This window comes from Camellia sinensis, chromosome 5 (assembly GCF_055761805.1).
Source record: "Camellia sinensis isolate YWXY chromosome 5, ASM5576180v1, whole genome shotgun sequence".
Taxonomy (NCBI): Eukaryota; Viridiplantae; Streptophyta; class Magnoliopsida; order Ericales; family Theaceae; genus Camellia; species Camellia sinensis.
Genome location: NC_138965.1, coordinates 181,979,356 through 181,990,662, shown reverse-complemented (window position 1 = coordinate 181,990,662; position 11,307 = coordinate 181,979,356). Strand labels below are relative to the sequence as shown.

At 33.2% G+C, this 11,307-nt stretch overlaps 1 protein-coding gene across 4 annotated transcripts; it reads right to left on the bottom strand.

Annotated features, from left to right (window-relative positions):
- Nucleotides 1-3,715: 3,715 nt before the first annotated feature.
- Nucleotides 3,716-10,989, bottom strand: LOC114317541 (protein TIFY 6A). 4 transcript variants are annotated; one of them, XM_082870641.1, is made up of 7 exons: nucleotides 10,587-10,989; nucleotides 8,151-8,350; nucleotides 6,919-7,028; nucleotides 6,659-6,749; nucleotides 5,986-6,304; nucleotides 4,831-4,888; nucleotides 3,716-4,081 (listed from the first exon to the last, which is right to left on the bottom strand). In XM_082870641.1, exons 1-7 carry the CDS (start codon nucleotides 10,669-10,671, stop codon nucleotides 4,012-4,014), a joined length of 933 nt encoding a protein of 310 aa, XP_082726767.1. In that variant the 5' UTR covers nucleotides 10,672-10,989; the 3' UTR covers nucleotides 3,716-4,011. The 4 variants fall into 4 exon arrangements, with proteins under 4 accessions (XP_082726767.1, XP_082726764.1, XP_082726768.1 ...); XM_082870638.1 differs by having other exon boundaries at nucleotides 6,919-7,190; nucleotides 10,587-10,979; XM_082870642.1 differs by having other exon boundaries at nucleotides 8,247-8,350; nucleotides 10,587-10,950.
- Nucleotides 10,990-11,307: the final 318 nt, after the last annotated feature.

Genomic DNA, 11,307 nt, shown 5'->3' with positions numbered 1-11,307 from the left:
TTTGAATTCTGGATTTTATTTTACTAAAAAATAAAATAAAATTCAAATATTTTTGGCCCAAAAAGATAGGTATTGGGCCAAACAAGCCCAATCTGTCCGACCGGCAACTCGCATGTGGTATTTTTGGGTCCAATGGGTCTAACCCATTTTGCTCATAACCTCCCTCTCTAAAACACTTGGGTATCCACCCCTTGGGGTACACCCCAAGTTCTAATCTCATGCCTTATAAACCCATTCAGAACTTCCCACCAAATCAATGTGGGACAAGTCTTATTCAAACCTTTAAGGATTTTTTACCAAAACTCCATTTCCATGGAGTATACTTTTGCTTCAATTTTCTATTCACTCGGTAATGGTTTTGAGTAACCAAATATACCACGTGAATCATAACGCGGCATAGAACGCGTTATCACTTTAACCCGTCAAAATCAACGCACGGAACCCACCTAAAAAATAGACCAAACTTAAAAAAAAATTCTGTTATTAACCCAGAATTTCTTAACTATTTCCAACATATTTTAGCTTATGATGATGTGTATTGGAAATGAGATTTGTAGATCAATGTTAAACAGTCAAGACAGAATCCACATGATAACGTTGCCTTATCCCATCCAAAACAGAATCATTCATTTACCAAAGATATTCATATAAAATCAAATGGAATCAAAACCACCTAAATAAAACTTACCTAAAAAATAGGATTATTTGATTTACAAAAAAAAACTTTCAAAATTAAATGATTTAACTTTTCTCCCTATAGAATTTATGAATAATTTTTCCTCCAACATTTATCTGTTTTTCTCTTCGTTTTTTTTTTTTTTTTCTCTTTTATTTTTGAGCGGGGGTGGGTCTTACTTGAACATGACCACATATGGCTAAGTCTGGATTCTTTTTTTTCCCCCAAATAATGCAAAAATCTAGGGGTAATATCTAGGACAAACCAAATGAAAAAGAAAGTGGGACCCGTTTGGTGTACTGTCCAATCCAATCCAAACCCATCTCAATCTATGACAACAAAAACACACAAAAATGTGACCCAAAAAAACAGAAGCCTTTTGCTGATTGGTTCATACATTTGACAAAAAACACACATCTCACGTGGTTAATGTCAAATTGTCAATTCACAAACATTTGGGGGCCATCCATCCAAAAACCAACAATAAAGCTATTGTGCTATACGTGACCGAGGGTACTACCAAAAGTGTATCAACCACTACATTTTCTCTTAAAAAAAAAAAAAAATCATTTTTTTCTTTTCTTTTCAATTGCATATTCTTTGGTGCGTTTAGTTTTAAGGGTTGGTTTGGGATGTCTTAAAAAAGTATATTTTTTGTCTTTTTACGAAAAGATGTGCAGAAAAGTAGAGAGGTGATGTGATGGAAAAAAGATAAAAAAATAAATTATATAGTCTATGCCAAACCAACCCTTAATTTTTTTATGTTTCAAATTTTTTTTTAAAATTTTTAATGAATATTTTTAAAATTTTAAATAAATTTTATACTTTTTTAGATGCACCTTACTTAGATATATCTAAAAAATAAAATATTTATTTATGGAAAAATATTTTAAAAATTAGTAAATACACAAAAATATAAAAAATATACATAATTTTTATAAAAAAAATTCACTTACATTATACTTTTAAAGTATATTTATGTTAGGTGTGTCTAAAGATTAAAAAAAAATGCTTAAAATATTTTTAAAAATTTAATAAAAACAAAAAAAAACGAACAACAAAAAAAAATTGAAAAGTAAATTTTAAAAATCAAAACCAAACCGAGTGATTTTTTTTTTTTTTTCATTGAAGTAGTCACTACCCAAGGTAAGTAATGAAACCTCAATGAGAATGGGTGAACAACGGGTATAAGATCAAAATAATTCATAATTTAGTGAATAAATTTTTTTTTTTTTTTTTCAAATATCTAATCTCATGAGATTGGATTAACAATCTCACTTTCCTCTCATGACAATGTTAATCCCATCCTTCACTGTATTCATATTCCCATATATGACTCTTATTCGAATGACATTTATCAAACTAAACATATATTTTTTCATGGAATCATAGAATTATCAATCAAATCCCACAGCATAAGGAGTCAAACAAGTACATTGGAAGTGTTTGGTACATTTTATGAAATTACTTTTTGTATTTTAAAAAAAAAATTAAAATTTTGTGTCAAAATATTGAGTGTGACTTTTATTTATTCCTTATGAGATAAAAATAATTTATAGTGTCTTATTTTTAAAAATTTATAGTCCCTCATTTTCTTCTCATGTGAGGAGTACATGAACACCAAATGACATGAGAGAAAAATGAAGGAAAATGAAACCCTTCGTGAAGATAATACTCCCCCAAATATCCTCTCTAAAAGGACAGCCACTCAAAAAAATTCTTCTTATATCTTTTTCAAGGGCATTGCACATGGAAGTTATGGACAACTTTGTTTGATGGATATCATTTTGGAATATAAAATATATAATTTGGTTTAAAAACATTAAAGTTTAGACTAATAATTTATTCGGATATGGCATCTCTTATATGTGGAATTATTGAATCTCCCCACACTGAGGTGGTATACAAATGGAAGATTAATGAAAGATTCGGATTAAATTGTAAAATTGATAGAAATTTATTAGTAGTCCCATAACCTTAAGTCAATCCAAACATGAGAAAGAATAGATAATAGAAAAAAATTAATAATTAAGAATTAAATCCCCAATAGGGAGGTGGTATACAAATGGAAGACATTTCATAATGTTCGAACTAATTAATTAAATTATAAAATTGATAGGATTTTATTAGTCTCTCATCATAATCCTATATTTAAATTGACTTAAGACTATGAAGAAGGCTAATAAAATTCAATCAATCTAAGAATATTAATCCCATCTAAGCTACTTCGTTTAAACAAACATGACTATATAAGAGGTATACATTTTGTACCCCAAATCATACAACTCATATGTAATTGCTCTTCATTGAAATTTGACTTTAAATTTTATGCAACGAGCCTTAAGCAAAAGTGATTTACAATTTTTGTTGATCCTTAAAAAAAAAGGCTTCATTTTACACTTTGACACTTCTTGAAAATTATTATCAACTAAACAAATAATAAACAATAAAAAATTATTATTATTTAATGTATGATGAAGGACACCCAATAACTTACTTTGGATATTAAAAACAATAATGCTGGGACCCCCAATGGGGGTGAACCCTAGCACTCCCACCTCCACGTGGAGACTGTGAGAGCAAGACAGAAAATAAAATAAAATAAAATAAAATAAAATAAAAAATTTTGAGCCAATCAAAAAACAGTGAAGATGCTAAGGGTCACCTCACTAAAGGTTCAACTCATTTCTGTATTAAAAAAATGAGATTCCATTAAAAAAAATGACAATACACTTATTTGATTGGTGTATTAAAACAATTCATATATATATTATAGATAATGACTACCACCATGAAAACTAATCTAACATTTTTAGACAGGGACATGGTGATATTGCATAATTTCATTTGTTTTTTTTTTTTTTTTTTGAACTCATAATTTCATTTGTTGGTCAAATATAAAATGCTCTAAAATTGTCGAACATGGACAACAAACCAGCATTATTTGATCTGAACTAACTAAGATATATCTCAATATTCAAAGCTGTTTGGAAAACAAGCTTCAAATGGATAAACAAAGATGAACAACAAGAAGAAGAGTAAGAGCAAGCTTGTTCTGAATTACACATACATTCCCTAATATTACAGTGTATTAAATGTTTGAATACAACCTGACTACATATTCAGAAAAGAGACCAATGAATTAACACACTAGTGAACAACTTCATATAAAAACAAACTTAGTTAAGATTGAAGGTCTAACAAGTTGGGATCATAAAAGATAATAAAGTAGGACAACAAAACCCATTTCAGTTACATCTACTATATCTTACTACATAAATTGATAATTGGCCCTCTGACATCATGACGAGGACCGGCACCGCCTGCACAAAAACTTAGGTGGATCCTGGAGTGGCACACTCGGGAGATTTGACGCTGACGTTGTAGGGTGCCGAGTTCAGTGCCCTGCATAAGTTAACATAAACCTCATCATGAAAAGCAGTTTAGCCGATCATTGATTATGACAAGCTACAACTGAAATGTGAGGAAGCTATTTCTCATAAATATAATTAAAAATTCTTGTCAATTGATAGACCCTCTAGGGCAGTCAAAACCTTAGTTGCATGAAGGAGTGGGGGCAGGATGGGAGCAGAAGAGGGAGCATCTATGGGAACGTGTATATATTTTATATATTAAACATATAAATATATTCTAATAATTCTTTTTTCTACTTAATGTGTTAGAATATGAATAAATATTAAAGATCGATGTCAACTACAAATTTTCATTGTTAAATATAAATAAATATTATGTAAATAGAAACTAATATAATAAATTTGAATTGTTTCTCTTTTGTTTGTGTAACATTTGTATGTTTGAGAGGTTTTATATCAGTTGGGAGCGAGTTTCTTCCTCAACAGAAGCGAGGTTCATACAAGTTTCTTACTTGAGAGCGCCTAATTGAATTTTACAGTAAGAAAAGTCACCCAAGTAGGAGGTCCCTACTACTAAGGTCAAAACAAACCAAAAGAAGAAGAAGAAGAAGAAGAAGAAGAAGAAGAAGAAGAAGAAGAAACCCTTTGCCAAAAGAAGAAAATACTAAGGTGCAGTTGAGTGTGCAATACACATATACACTGAACACAAAAATACATTATATCTCAATCTCCAACTATTGAATCCATAAGCAATCATTGGTGTAAGGTTTAACAGCCTACCTTTCTTTGCGCTTCTCAAGGAAACGAGCCAAGGATGCTTTGCGGGACTGTGGAATGGCTGCATAAGGAAATTGAACATCAATTTACATGGCAGTTGTGACAATTATAAATCTGATAAATGATCACTGCAAATCAGAGGGGAAACTTGGACTTTAGGAGGACGAGAGGGGCTGGACTATGCAGTATTTTCCCTTAAAAAGGAATATCAAAATTGGCTATGTTATCTTCATAACAAAAGTTCAGAAAACCAAATAGGATTAGTTGTTTAATGTACAAATGGAAGTTAATATTGTTTACATCTAGAAATTGTGTCCCCTAAAAATCCACCCAACTCACTCAAAAGGGCTAGACCGAGGGGATATCATTTGGGTTCATTTCTCCTACTTATATATCCAAGATCACTCATGCAAACTTCTAATGTCACAAGTTGGCTTTGATACCATATATAATCAAGGAACTTGCCCGAAAGCGCTAGTCAAGGAAATGTCATTTGGGTTAATTGCTCCTACTTATATGCCCAAAATCAACCATGCAAACTTCTGATGTGGGATGAGATTGTTACAGGGTCGTAAAAATTTGTATTCATATAAATTATAGAATGATAAAAGGAAATAAAAAGAGAAATTTTTGTAAAAATCCATAAAAAGAACTTGTTAAAAAAAAGAGAACCAAAAGGAAGGAGAAAGGAAGAATTATTCTCAGTACAAAATGGATGACGTGATGTAAAAATGGAAGCCAATATTGTTTCCAGACGTAACTCTATCTTTAGATTTCCCTATTGGCAACACTGCAAACTCATTATGGCAGACACAGGAAAAGTGGCACCAGAGGCAAAAGATGTGTGCATAATATACACACGAGAGAGAGAGAGAGAGAGAGAGAGAGAGAGAGAGGTTCAGAAAATACTTTCAATAGCTACCACAAGAGTCAGGCAAAGTTAATAGAAAATAAAAATTGCATGCAAAAAGATAAGGATCATCATCACAACAACAAACCATCCAATGTAAGGATAATATCTAGCAACCATTTATCCCGATATTCATTGAACTTGTGTGAAGTTCATACAAGACTTGAATCTAATCAGAAGTTACTTAACTTCACATGTTTTAGCCACAAACACAAAAGGATCAGAGCACCATCGTCAGAGTGTCATACCTGATGGTATCATGGTATTTGCAGCAAGAGGTCCAATCTTTGGAGGGTCAATTTTGCTAAGCGGAGTGGTTGAAACCCCATTTGGTTTGGCTGCCATCATTTCACCATTGGCAGTAAGCCCATTACCAGACTGACCAACTGGATGTGAAGAAACAGAGATAGGGCTGGAAAGGCCAGAGTTAGGTGGAGTATTATTAGTGGGCTGATTGCCAAGAACACCATCTCCCCCAGTCTGCTTGGAGGTAGGGACCTGAACCTGAGCTCTTGGTTGTGCCTTGTTAGAAGCCCCATTTCCAGCCAAGAACATAATAGCCTGAGCCTGGATTAGATGCCCCCAGCAGAATAAATGTTAAAAACTGACCTGACCATGATTATGAGGGAAGAATTATAACTACTCCTTCTATCCCAGATTGTTGGTCCATTTTCGGTATTCATGCCCTTTAATTGCGTCAATAAACAATGTATTTTTGAGAGAAAAAAAAGTCCAAGTATTTTTTTCACAAATTAAAATATACTCAATTAGTTCTTGCAGATAGTTTTCAAAATCGTAGAATTTTTGGGATGTCTGGAATAGTGAAAATAGACCAACAATTTGGAAGGACAAAGGGAGCAGTAGCCAAGATGAGTTGTTCTTTGTGTGTGAGTGTGTGTGTGAGAGAGAGAGAGAGAGAACCTTCTCAGGAGAGATATCATTATACACATTCACTGTTCCCGCATAGAAGATGGTCAATTGAGGAGGAGCCTCAGAGGACTTGGAAGTTAACCTACAAAAACATACCATTCAAGCTAAGTTTTTAGTTTATTTATTCATTTTCATCATTTTTGGTCATGCTTTCTTTTGTTACTTTTCTTGCTCATAATTGTTACAATTTTATATTTGTCAACAAATTCAAGAAATGATTAAATGAAGTAAAGCATATAGCAATTCGGTACCATGGTTCAGTGGTTCCTGCAACAGAAGCAAGAGAAGAAATCATTGGATGTGGTGCCGTAACAGGGATCCCGCCAAGTAATTGTTGCTTCATAGTTGCACCTGCAAAGTTCTGAGCAGCACCAGAAAAATGGGTTTTGAAGAAAGGGTTGCTCATGGAATTTGCAGCTGGAAGCATCTTAACATCATGAGAAAAATGCATCGGAAGCGCATTGTGTTGCACAGGATAATTTGTCATTGAAAAATGAACGCCACCTTGTCCATCATGAACTTTCTAAATAGTAAAAACCATTCAAGAAATCAATCAAAACTATCAGGTCATTCTAAGCAACACGGATACGGACATGCCGGATACGATACGATATGGACACACCAACACGGTAATTTTCACAAAAATCAGGACATATCATGGCAGGGGCACAACCATATGACAAAAAATAAATATTTTCTTCTTATTTATATTTTCTCGTGAAAAACTAATATGAGATCGTTTTCCAAATATGTATATTTGAAAAAAAAATTGTGAAAAAATCCTAATATTTAGAGAGCTTTGTTCACTAACAAATTGGAAGTTTCCGGCATTAAAATTACTAAAATCAAAAAGCCTAAAGGAAAAAGCTATAAATCTGCATTGTTTTAATTTATAATTAAATCCCAAGTATTTTTCTTCAAATTTTGGATGCATCTCATGCGTGTCAAAGCAATGGATCCCCTGAGTGTCCAAAGAGTATCGAGTTCTGAAATTTTTTTAAAAAATATATTAATAGGACACATTTGAACATATGTCCTACACGTGTTTGGGAGTGTTCAACGAGTGTTGATATCTGGCACACATCCAATTCGGACACGCTACTTCTTAGAAACGGTCATGCTTTTTAAGTTCACTAAAGACAGAGATCGGACATTTGTTGATAAACTAACTAATGGGGATGATTGTTTAGAAACCACTGGAGACTTTTTTATATTCATTAAGTAAAAATACTGGAAATATCTTAGCGTCTAAAAACATAAACTAATTCTCAGTAGATCACAGATTTGCTAAAGGGAATCTAAATGATCTCATTTTCCACAAATTTCTCAAAAAATCCAATCTATGATTGTATAAATGCTATATAAACAGGACAGACTCATCAAAAATTTCAAAAACACTGGAATAGTTCAATTCCAATATGTTTTATCCAAAACCCCTAAAAATGCAATTATATGGTTATTCAAACGAAGGAACGAGTAAAACCTGGGTTTCACCAGAGCGGTGTTTGCGAGTGGTGTCAAATGCATCTGCAGTTGATATAGACATGAATCCAGAAGCAGCAAGTGGGTCAGACATTACCTTTGGCTTCGTTTCATCTTGAGCAACCTTAAAGGACATGAAATGAGGAAGGGCCGAAACCTTGTTTGACAAGGGCCACTGAACTCCTGAACCCTTTGAAAATGCTACAAAATCCACAAAGGTGAACAACAATGCTCAGTTAGGTTCAATACATGCTTTTAGTTTAGAACTGAATCATCAATAAAAACGAAAGCCAATACAATATCACAATAGTCGAATTCGATCAACAATTTCAGAATGACACTTCAAAAATCAAATATTTTCAAAACATTATGAAACAAGAAATAATGACACAACTTCATATGTTACAGAACATTTAAGCCACAAAAAAATAGAACTCGTAGGCATTTTTTCTAGGTGATTTTATTCAGTAGACACAGAAAAAATTACTTGATCATGCACCCACACAACTTAGGAATAGCACTATTACGGAATATAAATTATGACTTCAACCAATTGGACATGTTAAGTTTTCTCCTAGTAAATTACAAATCGCATGCTCACAATATTCCTAATATTTTGAATATTCCATAAATTTTTCTAACGAAATATGCATGTTTCTAAAATCTAGTAACCTTTAGTGTCAGTTTCTAGCAACTGCCACAGAAAACAGACTCATTTTGCCAGGAACTCTGTGGCTAGAGTCATGGAAAAACCAATTAAGGTCATCCTTTTGAGCACAAAATATTGTAGAAAACATAAGAGGAGGATAAATACCCATTGCATTTAAGAAACATGTTATGAACACAGAAACAAGAAGGTTTTAATGACTGGCAATAATGTGTGAAATAATATATCTAATGTTTACTTGATAGCTTGTTTTTCTCATTTTACTCTGATTAGTTTTCCAACCATGCATATCAAAAAAAATTACAGATTAAGCACCCATCCATTCTTCTTTATTCCCCCCTTTTTGGGTGAATGTTGAGTAGAATCTCATGGAAAGGTAAACACCTCATAACAGTCACCCTCATATATTGTTACTTTACTTTAACCCGAATGAAAATCTACTCACTACAGATTACAATGTATGGACAGCTATGTCAAAGGGTGACACATCTTCAACCTAAGAAGCACAGGCACGGATACGAACACAACGATTTTGCAAATTTTAGGATATGAAGGTGGCAGGGAGATGGAAAAAAAAATATTTTTTATATTTTTATTTACTATGTATATAAATATTAATTTAGGACACATATATATAAGAGAAATCAATAGATATGTGGCTGTTTTTTTTTTCCCACTTTCGTCTCTCTTTGTTTTTATATATTTTACTTTGACCCCAAATCAATTTTCTAAAGTTACAAAAAATAAACAAATAATAATAATTCACAAAGATGTCTTGAGAGGTGTCCAAATACAGGGCAAGCATGTCTGTCGAGTAGTCCTCAAAGTGTTCTGCACAAAAAAAAAAAAAAAAAAAGTAACTCAAAAAATTGATACGATGGGTGGACATGTGTGTCCCCGGCATGTAGCTGTCCCATACATGTACGACACAGACACGCACTCATTTTCAAGTGTCGTTGCTTCATAGTCCTCGACTTTGAAACACCAGTTGCTTGTTGAACTACATGGATTGCATGAAAGGGAGAATACTCAAATTTGGGATTCAAAAAGTTTGATTTTCTTTTCTGTTTCAATTGGTAGGAGGGGAAATATGGGAAGGGGAAGCTGCAACATGCAAGAGTGAGACTCAGATGCGTGGTGAGGGGAAAGGCTTCATCCACCAGTCCAACCCCTTAATCTGAGGCCCGAAGAGTTCAATAAATCATTATTGGCCATAAAAAGAACAAAAGAATAAGTGAATGAAAGATCCCATTAAGTTGAATATGGAGAATTCTTAATCTTTCTTTACATCTCTCATGAATTTTGAAATCCAGGACTTGAATGGACATCCAAAATATAAAGAGCAAAAATTGAAGAAATCATAATTAGCCGTAAAAATTTTCTGTAGAAACACTTGTTAATTAGAATATCGATTTATAATACCCCATTTATTTGTTCAATTTTATTTTCCTACCATAAATTGGCCTCACCCTCAACAAACACAGCAAGTCTAAACTAACTTAGAAGAGCACATGCTTTAAATTTAAAGAATACTCAGTCCACAACTCTGGCACAAGATACAACACATCAAGCAAAATTTATACAGAGAATATGCAAAATAATAACAATAATTTGCAACAACTCACTGTTATGCCATGAAAAGTGAAATTCAATCATAACCCAAATTTACATTAACACTAAGTTCAAAGAAAACTGAATTCTTAGCCACTGAGAAATACAAATCAATGATATTTAGGCACAAAAAACATATGTTTTTATGTCTACAAGTACCTGAGTCTTTACATCCTTCAACAGCCTCTTCCTTCACAACAACTACAGAATCTTTAGAATTCAAACCCAAGAAGTCTCTCTCCATTTCAGATTTCAACCAGCAAAATTAGAACCAAACCCAACTCTAAATCCAAGTCAAAGCACTCAAATTCTGCAGATAAAAAACAGAGTAGCAGCTCTCTGCTACTGCAACCACCAAACCCTAAAGCCAAATTCTCCCCCACAAACCGTTTTGGCAGACTAGTAGCTAGAGAGAGAAAGTAGAGAGAGAAAATGCAAAACTCTCATCTGCGAGAATGCTTCTAACTGCAGCAAAAAGGAGAGAGAGAGAGAGAGAGTCATTTGTTTCGTGTGAACGTGTTTTAGTATTTTTAAAAATAATATTAAAATATTAAATGTAGATGAGTACAGGTTACCGATACAACAGGTTGTGTTCACTGGCTGGTCCGGTAACTTACCACGTGCGCGAGCATTTTAAGTCACAACACACCTGTCGGTGGTACCAGGAGCTTGTACTGTACTGCAATGGAGTAGAAATTGACACGTGGAAACAACTTTAGCTCGTGAGTTAATAGGGACGAGGTCGGAGTTAGAATCGCCGATGAGATCGTGGATATTTGTCCGAATTTAATCGCCAGTTTTATAATCATACTGGAAAATATTAAAAAAAGGAAAACGTTCGGTAGTGATTGATTTAGTTTTTAAATTAATATTTGAATTA

Excerpts from the sequence above, each read along its gene's own strand:
- LOC114317541 (XM_082870638.1), bottom strand. The coding sequence starts at position 10,671 with ATGGAGAGAGACTTCTTGGGTTTGAATTCTAAAGATTCTGTAGTTGTT. Across the intron at positions 7,191-8,150 it reads ACCGCTCTGGTGAAACCCAG|AAAGTTCATGATGGACAAGG; the intron begins GTTTTACTCGTT and ends TTTACTATTTAG. Across the intron at positions 4,889-5,985 it reads AAATACCATGATACCATCAG|CCATTCCACAGTCCCGCAAA; the intron begins GTATGACACTCT and ends TTCCTTATGCAG.